Consider the following 16,188-nt stretch of genomic DNA (forward strand, 5'->3'; position numbering starts at 1 on the left):
TTAGTTAATTGTATTTCTGTCATGTCAACACTCTGTGTTTTGGCATGGTAATGGATATGTTGAAATGTTTGGTCTTGGTGGAATAGATCTGCTATGCTGCTGCTACTGTTGGTTATTGCTGCTGCTGCTGCAGAGCAAGTAGAGACTTGCTACCGCCAACATACATACGGCACGCAGCTGTGAGCAAGTAAGGGGCTGATCACACCTGACGCGTTTTTTGCAGTGAGAGGCGCCTATTTTCAATTGGTTTCCTATGGCAGCGAGCGTTCTGCGTGCTGTTTATGCGCCTGCTGCGCCTCGCGTTTTACCGCCAGCTGCGCCTCGCATTTTTGAAGTTGAAAAAAAAGCAACTCCGAGCGGAAAAAGCGCCCGACGTCATCGCGTTTTTTTCCACTGTCCAATCGAATGAAGTGAGAGGCAGGCCTTCCGTTTAAGTGATGAAAGCTACAGTTGCTTGAACGCCAGGAGAGTGCAATGATAGAGGATAAACTTGTGGTGCTCTCGCGGGTTACCAGGAGCTTAACGACTTCACGAACCGTAACTACCACAATGTTAACAGAAAGTAAATAAAGGTAATAAAAAGGCTGATTTGATGTTTACTTGACTGACAGCACAGCTGTTTCATTGGTTGCCTAGCAACATAAAAAACGCAGCGCACTGCTCGTTCTTTGTAATGTAAAGTGCTGTGCACCTCGCGTTTTCGAACCTGAAAAACGCGTCAGGTGTGATCGGCCCCTAAGACATGCTGCTGCTGTACAATATAGTGCACATGAATTACCCGTAGCAGATCTATACATGTGGAGCTGGGGAAGGAGGAGGGTTTCTACTGGAAAATGCTAACCAAGTATTTGAAGGTTGAGTAGCGAGCTCATTGGCTACTGATACAGCAGGAACCAATCAGCTGTGCCCTATAGAGAACGATGTAATTGAGTTAATGACCCAATCAGCCTGCGCCATCTAGAGTTTCATGACAGAACTTTGTATTTTAGCAAACATATTAGCTGTTTTCCAATAGCGGTGATCCAATGAGCTGCCTTACTATCTTGCTACATGGCAGCACCTAAAGTCTGAAACAAACAAACAAACAATCAAACAAATAAATAAAGTATTTAAAAAAAAAAAACATTCGACACCTCAAGTGGGAGGCTTGAGTTTCAAGTGATTAGCATCTAAGCTAACAACAAAATAGATTGGTCTAACAGGCATAAAAGTAAAGAGCAAACAGAATTTAACAAAAATAATTAGATTCATATTTTATAAAGGAGCATAATTTTTTTATTAAATTGTTTTGCAACTTTCTGGAATAGTGGGAATATGCCAGTGATGTCTTGGTAGGCAGGGTTTGTTATTCTGTATAAATGTCGACCACGTTAATCATGACTATTATATAAATGTTATTTAGGACCTCCTGGCGAAAACAGTGACATTGCATTTGATGCACTTTCACATCATAGCAAGCAAAAAAAGTTCTAGGACAACATCAGAATCAGCAGGTCTGCTCCACATTTGCCCTTCTGCAAACTTGGGACATGACCTGCAAAAACCCCAACGGCAGCAAAACCAGAAAAGCCCAACCATGGAGAGGTTGGGAAAAGAAGAGAGAGGTGATGAATGAGATGTGAGGGGAAGAGAGAGACCAGAGACATCTTTATCAACTCTAAGAAGAAGTAAGGGTATGATTACAGGACAGAACTCGATTCCCACACATCATTTGGGTCAGTTGAATTCTGCGCAAACTGCGGCAGAAATCAAATTAGCTACGACAATACAATAAAAAAAGCCTAGTGCAGTATAAATGTATGACATATAAGAAGATTATCACAAGCTATTTCATACAGAAATCACACTTTTGAAAACAGGAGATTGCAACATTAATAGAAAGTATAAGGAGACTTCAATTATTACATTTACCAAACTGTGGGCCGGATGTTTCATGAAAATGCAAAGGTTTCATATTCAAGACATTGACATTTTATAGACCTTATTCACAGCAGTGCCATCTTTGATTTTTAACGGGAATGAAAGCGACAAACAAACATCTCTTCAGTGGGTTGTACTGTTATTTAATGTGTTTTTGGATTGTTTTGCTGCCGAAACACTGGAATAATATCGTTCCAGGAAATTTCAGTATACAAAAAACTCCAGACAAAATGAGCTGTGGAAAATTCTAAGAGAATGAGCTTTTTACAGCTTTTTACAGCAGATGCCATTGAAAACATGGTAAGTCTATCCCTCACCGCCTCGCTTTCAACCCTGTCATGGTGCTACTCTGAATAAGGTCAAATTTCATATTTTATTTGAATATTTTATGGATACTGATACTTTCACTGCAGATCCCATATTACATATATATATATATATAGTAAAAAATATATATATTTAGCTTATATATAAAATAAAAGCTGCTGGTGGCAATTTAATTATTCCATATTTCTTGGAGGGCTGCAGGATTAAATCATTCACAATTAATTATATATTATATTGAGCAGTAGTGCTTCTCCATAAGGATTTTAAGCCCAAAATCTCAGCAGCAGAAATTGGGTTTATTTAGGGTTGGTTTATTTGCTTATTCTTTAATGAAAATTTTCATCTAAAAAAACAAATAAATTTAATTAAAAAAAAAAAATATATATATATATATATATTGTCAAAATTATACTATCAAAAATGATACTACCAAATTTATTCTGATAATCCATTCATGCCTATGAGATGAACATGTCTTATTTAAATCAGCTGTTTTCTGTTTGCTTTTCGGTGTAAGGTGAATAAATATGACAACCGGCTATGAGAGAATGAAACATTTTTGTAAGTCAGTTAGAGTTGTGCTGTTGGTGAATGTGAAAGGATTTCAATAAATAAAAGTCCCTGATTTCTATGATCGCTAAGTTGCTAAGCACTAGAGAAAGACTGCATTGCAGCAAATGGAGAATATCTTCAATAGCAGAACCTTGAGAGAGACTGACTAGCAACAGAAGATTTCATTCTACATTGCCTTTGCTTAAATACTATAGGAATATGTTTGCCAGAATTAAAAACATATCCAGTAAAAAGATTTCAAATGATCAGTTGCCATACAATGACTATGATAATGAGCATTAGGGCATGATTTACAATCGATTTTTTAAACCGAGCATAGTTAAAAAGTATTTTATAGTCAACATTTCTCTCGAGCAGTCACTATGTTGAATTTTAGTTATTTATTTTATTTTATTTTATTTTATTTTTGTTGCAATGGCACATATGATGCCTAAAATTGCAGTCCAGATAGGCTGCTTACTATGTTTTGGAAAACCAATGGTCCAGAACCTATGGTCTTTACAATCTACTTAGGTTTACAATGCTTTTGGAAAATGCAGCCCTGAGCCACATCAGCAGCAAACCCAGTAAATAACAAAACATATTTAAAACACACATGTGGTAAAGTGCCGTACATGTAACTGATTCAAAACAAAGAGAAAGATCTACAATTGCAGCATTAACTGTTTTCTGAGAACAAAATCCTCATTCTAGTTGATCACTTAATCTTACTACACACACTGCATTACTGCACCCATTTCTGGATTAAGGCATTGTCCTCTACCAGACATTATGAGAACAAAACAATAAAACCATTAAAAGGCTTTTTAATGACAGCGGCAGGTGTGCTCATAAATCTGTGTAAAAAAAAAAAAGAAGATAAATCTGAACAGAGAGATAGAGTGATTTAAATGACCTATAGAGAAATAGCTTTTTATCTTTGAGCCAGTACTGATGAATAGGGCAGAAATAATGAGGATGATTATCACGGATGATCTGTTCTTGTGTTTGTTTTATGTGGATTTAGCACGTGTTTTGGTTCCGTTTCATGTGGTTGAGTTTGTTTCCATTGTTTTTCATTTGATTGATCACATTGGACACCTGTTGATTGTTTAGTTGATTAGCTTGTTTGGATATTTAAGCCCTGTGTTTCTTTCAGTTTATTGTCTGTTGTTCTGCCAAGTCTTAGTATCCATCGAATTAAAACCAATTGCCTGTGTTTAGATCCAGCTCTTTTATTTATTTGCATCAATCGTGAGTGTGACAGAAGAACAGACCCAGCACAATGGATATAGCGGCAGTAAAGATCCTCCTCCTCGCACAGGGGGCTCTGTCCTTCAAGGAACACATGTGGAGGTTTTTGGATCTGCAACATCTCATCCACTATGATGACGCCAGCCTCTTTTCTGGGAAGGTTTGAATCCACGGACTAAAGCACGCTTGCCCAGAGACGGCCATGGACTAGGTCTGGTTTCATTGCGGATTCCCCTTTACCATTGGTGAGATGGAGGAGGATCACATGAGCCGAGCATGTGCCCAGGCTGAATTATCTGCCTGTCCCGTGTCGGCCAAGAGGGCCATTCCTGAAGTATCTGTCTGTCCCGTGTCGACCAAGGAGCCCGCTTTAAAACTCTTCCTGCCCTGTATTGGTCAAGGAGGCGGTTTTGTAAACCCCTGTCTGTGCTACCCAGTTCTTTGTCCCTGTCTTTGCTGGCTCCTTCCAGCCCTTCGGCTCCACCTAAACTGTCTGTATCTAATATCCTGGACCAGCCTGGGGCTTCCAGTTTGCCAGCTACGCCCTGGAGTGTCATCCCTCTGGCACTGCCTAGAACCTCCAAACCCATCAATTTACCTCACCCCATCAGCTCCACCTTGGCTCCTTGCCTCCTCGGCTCCACCTTGGTCAGTCGTCGCCCTTCATCTGCGATTCGTCCCTCCACCCCTTTGGCTGGGTCAGGCTCCTTCTTCCCTCCGGCTTCACCTTAGTCAGCGGTAACTTTGGCTCCATCTCGGCTGCTCGTTGCTGCGGCTCCGCCTTGTTCTCAAGATCCTTTGATGTCACCTGGTCTCTCCGGCCCCTTCGGCTCCGCCTGGGTCTCCAATACCACCAGCTCAGTCTCAGTAAGTTGTCCCTCTTGTCCCACCTGGTACTTCCTCTAAGTGGGCCTGCATCCTGATTCTCCTGCTGAGGGTTACTCCTTGGCTCCTCCCACCTTCGTCTCCGCCATGGTTAATCCTGCCTACGTATCTACCCTAGCAACTCTCGCCTTCGTCCCCACCCTGGCTCCTCCCTCCTCCGGGAGGAAAACATCCTTAAACAACATACATTAACTTGAGGAGCAAAGCTGTATAAGATCTTAAGAAGTGTTTTCAGAGAATAGTTTATTTTTTCTTACCCCACTAGAAAATAATATCTTCCATTAAATTCTTGTTTTTAAGCATATTTCAAACACATTTTAGAACGAAAAAGTAAAAACATGCAAATAATTTACTCTAAAATATCAAAGTATGCTCTACAATCATAATATATCATCTTCCTTCTCAAGTAAAATTTGCATGATTAAGATGTTTTTACTGGCAAAAATATATTGGTTAATTTTCACATGTCGCATAGTTATAGTGTGGGAAACAGCTTACAGTGAGGGGTGAATGTGAAGTAAGGTAAATGAAGAAAAAAAGGCCAATGAGGTTATTCAATGCCACAGTTATTCTGTTGCAGTAATGAGGAATGGCAGCAATGCTACAGGCATGAGCTGCAATGAATCACCAGCTGCCCAATGAATTATTATATTAAGCCACTCCATGCATGCAGCATTTAGAGATGGTAGAGGTGAAACAGCAGGACACCTATCGTATTTTAATATGGTCCCAGGGTGGTATACTGTATGCATGTCAAAATAATAACTTGTAATGTTCAGTTATGTTGGAGGAATGGTGAAAAATTCAAGTGTCATGTAGAAATATTTGGATGCAGTCTGATACGGATATTACCTGCAAAGAAAAGCCCAAAATGAAAACCTACCGTTTTCATTCCCACAATGCTTTGCTCCACCTTAGTGACATAAGTGACGTGGTCTTCATTCGATCGCAATTCCCTCAGCTGAATACGCTCATATATTCCCACTACCATGTCCCGTGGAATATCTGCACCGTCATCAACCCCTAAGTAAAAACACATAAAGTATATAAAATTTGATTACATAAAACACAAAAAGTATGGAATAGTATAAATTAACAGAAAAATAAATACATTTTTACATAATATTATACATCCTGCCAGGCAACAGCCTTTAACACACAACAAAATAAACATCTTGTAGGCACATCTAATTGTATTTCTGTGTAATATAACATTTCAACAAACAAACAGACAAATAAATAAAATTCCACGGTTCTTTGTCCACAACATTCCTGTGGTGTTTTTCATCGCCTCATCTGCATTATGTGCCACATGTTCTGTCAACAGAGTTTAAGTTCTATTAAACTTCATCAACCTGTTCTTTTGTTAATAAGTATTGATTTGTTTACACTGAGTCTAAAAGAATAGTCAAGGTATTTTTGCAAACTGCGTAAAAATTAATATGTATTTTCCATTGTATGAATTTGTCTGAAGAGAAAGTGGTTGATCTAACTACTAGGCTAGATCTGCATTATGAACATAATATGCAGCAAAACAGATTTGCCTAATGAAATTATAGGGAGACTTGAGGAGTCACGAAAACATCAGGGAATGTTATGCAAAATCAGATGAGGAGATAGATGAAGAGGTGGAAATTCTAAATATAATTTTTTTTTTTCTTAGCCTACGGGAGAGGGCTGAGTGATGTGTGGGATTGTGGGATTGGCAGCAGAGTAGATCATGTGGTAGGAGTTTTTGGAGTTTATAGGAAAAAAAGCAATACAGGGAGACCAAGTGAGATCTGCTAATGTACAGAGATTTTTTTGTGTCACAGAGTAATGGAAAATTAAAGTCTACACTGTGAGATTAACAGAGCCCTGATGTCACTGGGCGGTTTTCATTAAATTAATGTGCCATAGGGCACTTTCAATAGCATTATATTTTGATGCTTAATTAGGTTTCGCCCACTCAGTTAGTCATGTGAAATGATCCTGACCCAACTTATGATGAAATGAAAGTGTAAGCGTATGTGTGTATATGCTTTATACCAATTGGAAAACAACAATTTGCATTTACAAAATGAAAGGCAGGAAAAATGCAAAGCATGAGAAATGACACTTGTGGAAAAAGTACACTTTAACATACTTTCAAAAAGAGTACTTATTACGGAATTAATATACTTTAAAATAATATACTAAGTGTCAATGTCATGGTGCAATACAACATGAATGATTCAGTTGATTCATATAATGATTCATATACAGGAAGAACTAAATGAGACACAGGTGGGGCTAATCAGTAACCAAGGAAACTAACAGAGAATATTTAAGGTCAATCTGAACTTAAAGACACAAGAACAAAAACACAATAATACAGAACATAAACCTGACAGTATTCCCCAAGCCCACAAGGCGTGTCCTTGTGACGCAACCTATAGTCCAAAGGTGGAGGGATGGAAAGGGAACTGGAGGAGTTTGCAGAAGGGAACGCCAGAACCGACGGAGGAAGGAGCCAAGGTGGAGACCAGATGGACCTCCTGAGCGTAGCCTGGGGGTCGACCAATTGAGGAGGAGCTGGACAGGGTGGAGAGCCCAGTGAAATCGTGGGGACGAGGGCCTCGGGCTCCGAGGTGGAGCCGTCTGCTTGAGGGACCGAGGTGGAGATGATGACCTGGCAGAATGGGGTGACACTGAAGGGAGTGAGGACAATGGAGGAGCCAGAAGGAAGGTGAAGTCGAAGGGGTGGATGGCTGAGGCACAGCTGGAGGCCCAAAAGTCTGTGGCGAAACCAGGACAATTGACCAAGGCAGAGCTGGAGGGATGTGGGAGCCCAGTGGAGCCCGAGAGATGGCGGACCATGGCTGAGCTGAGGGAGCGCAGAGCCAAGGCTGAGCAGAAGGGCTGACAGGCCCAGGTGGAGATATGGGCTTGAAGTACTGAGGTGTAGCCTGGGGATCCGCCTCACAGAGCATGCTGGTGGTGAAGGGGCCCGAGGCTGAGCTGGAGAGCTGGAGTGATAGCTGTGCAGGTGAAGCTGAGGAGCTGCAAGGCACCAGCGGGTGCAGGTGAGTCCAGATGAAATTTCTAGGGGACGGCTGAGGAATATCAAGTTCAGGAGCAGGGATAAGGGTGGAAGCTGGCACTATCTCAAAGTCAATGAGGTGTGGATTGTCCCAATGACACCGACTCTGGGATGGACCTAACGGTGGCTTCCAGCCTTGGAATGGATGTGGAAAATGGCTATAGCTCCGGGATGGACATGGTGGCCAGCTCTTGCTCTGTGGCTGGAGGTGGCTCAAGCTTGTAGTCCATGGCGGGCTCAGTCTCTTGTTCTGTGGCAGGCTCAGGTGTCATCACTGGATCCTTGGGGGAAGGTCTTCCAGTAGTTCCATGGCTCTCTGGGCTGGGAAGATGAGGCTTCTGGTCTGGAGCAAGCAGGGAGATGGCTGCTGGCGATGGTACAGGCTCTAGGGAGTCGGAGTTGATTCACTTCCTCAAAAACTGCCTCTGTGAGGATCCACACACTCACAGAGCATAGCTGATGAAGTCAACAAAGGGGAAAGTGGTCCTCCTCCAACCACAGCATCTGGCCTAAGATGTTCTCCATTCAGCTTCAAAAGATGTACTTGAGAGATTCGTCATCCCAGCACGCTTCATGGTACAACTCCAGGACCTCCTCTGCATATTCCTCCAGAGATCATCCATGTTGCGATGGGCAATCCATTTTACTATATTTGTTGTGAGGGTGGGTTCAACTGTCACTATTATGGTACAATCCATACAGCACTTAACCATACAGCACTTAACCACATAAAAAAAAAAAAAAAAAAAAAAAAAAAAAAACCCTCCCCTTTCCCTCTAAAAACCTCACTTATCGGGCTTATGCTACTCTGAATAATGCCTGAACTTTGTATCTTGAGCACTCCTTGCGTAGCTTTGGTTTTTGCCTCTTCATGATGATTCGCTTAATCTAGTCCTGCTTTGTAAGTCGCTTTGGATAAAAGCGTCTGCCAAATGACTAAATGTAAATGTAAATGTACAATCCAACTCAAATTACTCAGAATTACAATATAAACAGTCTTTAATCCACAAAACCAAAATACTCAGGACAAAGGTCAAACTGAACTGAAACAAAAGACACAGAAACAAAAACACAATAACACAGAACATAAACCTTGACATAACATAAACTGAATTTCATACTTTCTTATACTTAATTGTCAATTGTAATTAATTGAAAATGCATTATAGTCAAAATTAGTAAATATTTTGCTTAATTTTAGAGTGTACACTTAAGTGGCCTTCATTGATATTATAATATCTTCAAGTGCAGTTTTTTAATATACTTTTAAGAATAGACTACAAGTTTTGTATTTGGTCAAGCCTTGATCAATTTTAATGAATTTGCTAATTTTAAGACATCTTCCTTATGTCTCACCTCTTAGGTTGCGGATGAAGTCTTCCAGCATCATCTTACGGTCAGGTTTGATGTTGGGACTGTACATGTCCGTGTTCAGGAGGATGATGGCAAATGCAAGGATGAAGATTGTGTCAGGATTGTGGAACTGCTGCACCACGTCTGGGTTACACATACAGTAACGCTGACTGAGAACAACAGGAAACAATAAAGAGACAAACAACAGCTAAGTTTATTATTTAAAAAAAAAAATTTAATAGACTCTTCTGCTGCTTAGCTTTTATGGTCATAAATCATTTGCATCTGTGATTGTCCATGTGTAACAACAGGTTATTAAAAGCGCTGTACTGTGTGTTATTTTTATTTATTTGTATGTTTATTTATTACTTTTTTTTCTATCATATACACTGCAAAAATGTGTTTATCCAATTGAATTTTTCCAATGTATAAAAAAAATTAAAAAAATCTCAACTTTGGAAGTAAAACTTAATCATTACATGATTAAGTATATTGTATTGTGCCTTAAAATGGCTGAATTGTTAAAAAATGAAAGTTTTTGCAAAACTTCCCACAACATCATCAGGGTATCAATGGATGGATCAGGGATTTGTTAAGTGCTTGCTGGAGTGCTGGGGTTGGTTGCTAACCAGTCAGCAACATAGAATCGGCCCAGATCCGGCCTACATCTGGTACACGTGGATTCCATACGTACCAGATGTGGGCCGGATCTGGGCTGACACTGTATTGCTCTCTGGGTAGGGTGTTGCTAGATAGTTGCTCATTGGCATAGAGTCAATAGGTTCCACTATTCTATGACTGATATTCTACAATATTCTCCTAATATGACTTGTCTCTCTCCTTCAGTGTAAGTCAATGTGGGATTTTAACACTAACTAATAGTGTTAAAATCCCACAACTTGCTTCCGAGCAAGTTTACTATATTTGAAAATCCATACAAATTGTGACACAAGCGTCAAAAGGAACATGGCGAAAATAAGTCTTTATTAATCCATTATCTGCTCCTGTAATCATAATTTGAGTGAAAACGAATACAAGTTGCTGGTTTTTTACAGCCTCTAGTGTTCATTTCAGCTGGAAACTGCAGTGAATTGCAAGCACGTTTGTGCAGAAGTATACGCACGTTTTTCCAATGTTTCCAATTTTTCTATAGTGTATTTATGACTGTAGGACACATGGTGCAGGATGAGTGGTGCACTGACGTTTAAAATTTCAGGTCTGTTAGAATCCCTAACCCTAAGTGTTAGCAATAGTAGTGATACTTAGTGAACTACAGTAATGAGGAATGCCTTTTATTCATTAAAAAGTCGTATTGTTGTTTGTAAATGTTATATTTTACATCCATTTACCCCTTCTCTCATTCTTTTTATAGATTTGGGAAATATCAAAGGCAATGCAGGAGAGACAGCCGGGAACAGGCTGGATTGTGTTATGCAACCACAGTTATTTATAAACCAGTGTCTCGCAGACAGATGCAGACGTGTGCAACACTCTCGCACACACAGCATAAGGATCATCAGCAGACTTGTTATTTCCAGTGCTGGAAACAAAAGCATATTTGGCTATCACCCCAGAAGCGTTGATAGCTTCAACTGCAATATGATTCAAAATCGCAATAAGAGCCTCTGCTGCGTATGAATGGAAAGTAATTGTTCTAGCAAGATGATTATTTGGATTATCAGATCATCATTGTCAAGGAAACCCGCGCTCCCATCTGTCTCAAAGGAGAAACGTTCTACACTTGCACAGATTAAAGTGATATCACATATGCAGTATTGTTATTGTTAAACTAACTACAGCTAAAACTATTAAAAGTTGTTTAAATTGAAATACAGATGAAATAAAATATATTTTTATTAGATTGAAAATAAAAAAATTAAATGTTGCCTTGGCAACTTACTAAAAAAAAAAGTTTAAATTGAAGTTTAAAATTACTAAACTAGTAAGAATGGCGAAGGCACATGGCAAAATGACTAAAACTAAAGTAAAATGAAACAAATGAAATTGAAGCTATTTAAAATAAAAAATAAAATAAAATTAATATTTTAAGTGTAATCTTAATCATTTTAGCATAATTAGCAAAACACTATTCGAAACAATGTTACACTGCATAAACTTCCAAAAATGTTTCATGTCAACTACTCAATTGCTTTCCAATCTAAACAGAAAGTAACTATTGCAGCAGTGCAACAGCTTCTACTTTTATGTAACACAGCGCCATATTCCTTGAAAATGCGATTGATTTATGGAGAGCGTTCAGCTTGCATTTTTATCCTTTAGTGCTACAGGGATGAAAAAAGTTCATAAGCACAGATATCCCATCAGCCTCTACTCTTATCTTCCCCTCACACATGAAGGTGGCTAGAGCGTTTATGTGTGTGTGTGCAAGAGAGTGTAACAGTGTCTGGAGTCTCACCTGAATGCCTCTATCAGTCTCTCCACTTTCTGCGCTTCACCCTGCACACGGATATGAGCCTGAAACTTCCTCAGAGCCTCATCCAACTCCATCCCAGAGAAATCCATCTCATCCACTACACAGCTATCAAAATGAAGGAACAGACAGAATTTGAGAGAGGGAGAGATAGTGCAAGAAAAAACAAGGTATTAAGCAGACATGTGAAAGCTTATGGACCCTACAAGGGGTGACTCTACGGTCAACTTTATGAGTGGACTACTTTTATGAGACTTTTCGGATGCTTTTTTTTTTGTGGATATTGGTAATAGTTCTGTTTCGTAAATGTTTGCAATGACATGAACATTAGTAAATGATGACAGAATGTTCTTTTTTTGGGGTTCAAAATATACATTTAATGGCAAAAATGTTTCCGTTCCCAGCCTCAGAAACAACTGAAGCCTCACTCTGGATTGACTAATTCGGAACCATGGAAATGTTTATTCCATAAAATTTAAAATAGAAAAATAAACGAGAATTATTTTTTCTTCCACCCATGTTTGCATGTTTATTATGCTGAGCTGCCAGCTGGAGGTTTCAGAAAGAGAAACGGCTGTCAATTTTAGAGCGGGTGCACAGGGAAACAGAGAGAGAGAGAGAGTAACACATTTCTACAGGGAAATAAATATCCAAGAACAGTAAGACAATCTGTTCACCGCTTGTCTCTCTCTCTCTCTCTCTCTCTCTATAATGCTGCTGAAGAATATCCTTTCAAAATGAGAAACAAAGCTGAATGGACAATAGTGTATTTACACACGCAAAGATCACATATCTGAAAAGCATAAACATTTTAAACAGGCACATACCATTATTTACATTTAAATATACTTGTATTTCTAATAAAGTCCATAATTAACATCTCTTTAATGTGCATGTATATGTTCATATGTACATAAAGTCACTTTTTTACTCCATTCCACCCTACTCTGTGAAGAAAAAAACAATTTTGCCCTCGATACTGTATACCCTAAGCTTAAGACCCACAGGAAGTCACTGCTAGTCAGTTCCCTCAGCACCGAACAGATGCAAACAAATATATGAATGGTTGAGTGAATTTTCAGCAGCCATTTTTTCAGTATGAAGAAATATTAAGTAGTATGAAGAACACTCACTCATAAAGCGACAAATATATAACACTCCCTTATATTTAAAAAGCCCAAGCGTTCTCCCTCACAATGTAGATAAAAAGCATATCTCCGTATCAAACCCACTTTACCAATTTACCAAACACACTGGGGCAAATCCAATTCAGACCATTTGTATCACAGTTATGCTTTTATCAGTTTATTTTTTTGTGAACACAAGTTCAGAGAATACAAATTAAAAATGATATCTCATTAACAGCAAATACAATTTAAACATCAGACAACATAAATGCTGTTTAACAATAAAATGCAAAAAAGGGAGCAAAAAATAACACTGCATTATGTTTTTTATTGATAATCTAAAAGTTTTCCACTCACAGACCATGTGTTCCTTATATTTCTCCTCAGAGAGATGGAAAAACAAAGAACAGGAGAGAAAGACTTTAAAGTAACGTCCATCCCGTCTGACCTGTTATCTTTCCACTGATGGGACTCAGATCATAAAAGAATCAGAATTCCCATCAATTACCTTTTTTGGATAAAAAGAGTTTTCTGAAATGTGGTTCTTCACTCTACAGCGAAATATGCCTGTGAGACTCAGTTTGGAAAATGTGAAAAAACAAGTGCTTGGTCTCACTTGGGTTTTGTTGTTGCTCTAGCAGAGTAGAAAAAATCATGAAAAATTACTAGCAGAAAAACACTGGAAAATCTTCTCTAAAAGCTTGTTCACAATGATGCTTTGTATACTAAGGACTGCATTAAACATTAATACTAATTTAATTTCCCCCCATCTGTTTTGACGTAGTAGAAATTGAAATTGAAACCCGAATCTACTGTTTCTGCGTCAAAAGCAGAACACATTTTTGCTTTTCAGCATGCAGCTTCAGAATGGTCAAAATGTACTTGGATACTGCATTGCAGAAGTATGAATGTAGGGTATTCATAGTAGAGTTTTAGATACAGAAATATTACTATTGTACAGAGATCAGACATCCATCCATGTTCCAAAATGCTGTCCTATGTTGGGTAGCGGGGATGATGAAGCCTATCCCAGTGTCTTAGGTGGAAATCAAGGAAACACCCTGGATGGATGGTGAGTTCATCACAGGGCTAACACATAAATTAATTTAGACCCACAGGCAATGTTTAGTATCTATAATTCACCTATTATGCATGCCGAGGAGAAATACCAAGGTCTTATAGCTCAGCCAGGACTAGAGACCTTCTTTCATTAGGCAACAGTGCTACCCACTGAGTCGTTGTATTGTAAATTGACAGAGTAGTACTGTGGTACTCTCTGGATTAACAGATTAGCCACTTGCTGAACATTGTGGATCATGACTGAAGTTGCATTTCTACAGTAAGGAGACCAGCAGGAGGAAAGTTCCTCTGTTCATTAATGTTGGAATTATGTGAAAGTGAAAATAACAAAAACCTGGAGCTGAAGACATCTAAGATGGTCTGCTTTTATCTGGAGTGTTTGCATATGAAATTAATGCAAATGTCGCTGTTACCAATCAAGTGATGCCCAGAGGTCGTTACAAACTGTAATGTCTGGAAAGGTCTGTTTTTTCACCATTTATCACAAGTCTTATCTGCATCATCTCCAGCTCCACATACATCCTCATCACTTTTGTATTTTCAGTCAACAAAGTGTTGGAATTATTAGAAACAGCTAAAGACAACTAAAGCTGCACAGACATGTGGCCTACTAGTTGACTGTGTTTCTGGATGACTTAAATAGCAGTTGTACAAGCCTTTTCTGGCCTTTCATGTATAGATTCTTTTTTCAAACTACCATACAAATTACTGTATCTGCTATCATGAAGTACAACTTGACATCAACAGGTTAACTCTCTATGGTATGCAATATATCAATCAGAAAAAAATAGAGAGGGAGTGGATCCAGTTTCTGCAGGAAACCCAGTAATCTTTATAAACTGCAACCTGTTAGCAAACCCAGTTGGTCTAACACAAGTGATTTCCAACACTGGTCCTAGAGCCCCCAAACACTGTGTATGGATGTGTCCGAAATAGCCCCCTTTACCCTTTTATAGTGCTCTATTTGATGGGATTACCAGTTGTAGTGGTGTCCAAAATCATAGTGAAAAATATCAAATTCATGATTGTACAACCAATATACATTCAGCTAGAAAATATCCAAGCACTGTGATGGTCACACCAAATGAATTCCCACGTCTCGGCAGAAGATGGAATCTGCAGCTCTGGCTTCTGGTGCACTCAGTGTCTGAAATTATCTGACTCGTTAGTTTCACTCATAAGTAGACTAATAAAGAGAAAAGTGAATGACTGATTCAGCTCTTGAGCTAGTTAGTAGAGTTAGTAGATTTCAACTGGGGTGCGTCAAGGAGATGTCACCTCCCCAATCTTGTTCAACGCAGTGATCAACTCGATCATGAGAAAAACATTCAGGGACAACTGAGGAGTCCAATAAGGCATCGACGGCTACACAACCGACCTGGCGTTTGTAGATGACAGAACCATATTGGCCAGGATGGAAGCCGAGGCAACCGACACCTTATACGATGTTGCCAGATTTGCTGAACCACTCAGGCTGAAGATCAACATCGATAAGACCAAGGCACTCACCACCGAGGGATCACCGGTAAACGTTCACCTCCAGAGGATTAAAATCGAACAAGTGAAAAATTTCAAGTACTTAGGATCCCTGATCCAGGAGAAGAAGATCGCAGCGGTTGCAGAAGTTCAATGTAAAGCTGCTTTGAAACAATTCATATTGTTAATGAAGGTGACTTGACTTGACTTGAGAAACTGTTTTAGGGTCCTTATGGGTGTTGCGCTGCCCTTACTTAGGTACAACAACTGCAACAAATTTTGCAGAGCTGGGGGATCATCAGGTTTGGGGAGAGAGAAGAGGTAGTGAGCATCCCCAAAGAGCTGGTTAGTACAATTTCTGAGCTTCCGGTGGCCGATTACAAAAGACTCTGGAGCCATGGCTGCAGCATGCACTTATTACAGAGACAATACAATTGGAGCAACCTTGGGTTAAATGCCTTGTTCAAGTGTACTAAGGGAATACTCCAAATCATGGATAGTTCCTTATATACGTGCTCCTAAGTTTTAGCCCCTGTGCCACACCATCTAAAGTGGAAGCGGACTTGAGCAACAAGACATTCCTTTCCAGCACACTAAACCTTATGGTGATAGTTATGGTGTGGAGAGATGAATTCCCTGTATCCCTTAATTTTACCAGAAGGTATATTGTCGTCTTCAGTCCTGTTAGCCCCGCCCAGCCTCCCTCTCCCACCACCTCTCCA

At 39.5% G+C, this 16,188-nt stretch overlaps 1 protein-coding gene across 2 annotated transcripts in view; it reads right to left on the minus strand.

Annotated features, from left to right (window-relative positions):
* The window catches only part of iqsec3a (IQ motif and Sec7 domain ArfGEF 3a), a 139,187-nt gene that overhangs the window by 20,441 nt on the left and 102,558 nt on the right, over nucleotides 1-16,188 (minus strand). For both annotated transcript variants that reach the window (XM_084111731.1, XM_084111730.1), the window contains exons 6-8: nucleotides 11,769-11,891; nucleotides 9,356-9,522; nucleotides 5,822-5,961 (exon numbers count right to left, since the gene is read on the minus strand). In XM_084111731.1, the coding sequence (XP_083967857.1) occupies nucleotides 5,822-5,961; nucleotides 9,356-9,522; nucleotides 11,769-11,891 (430 nt within the window). The remainder of the gene's footprint in view (nucleotides 1-5,821; nucleotides 5,962-9,355; nucleotides 9,523-11,768; nucleotides 11,892-16,188) is intronic.

The sequence above is a fragment of the Abramis brama genome, assembly GCF_963993115.1.
Source record: "Abramis brama genome assembly, chromosome: 4".
NCBI classification, from domain to species: domain Eukaryota; kingdom Metazoa; phylum Chordata; class Actinopteri; order Cypriniformes; family Leuciscidae; genus Abramis; species Abramis brama.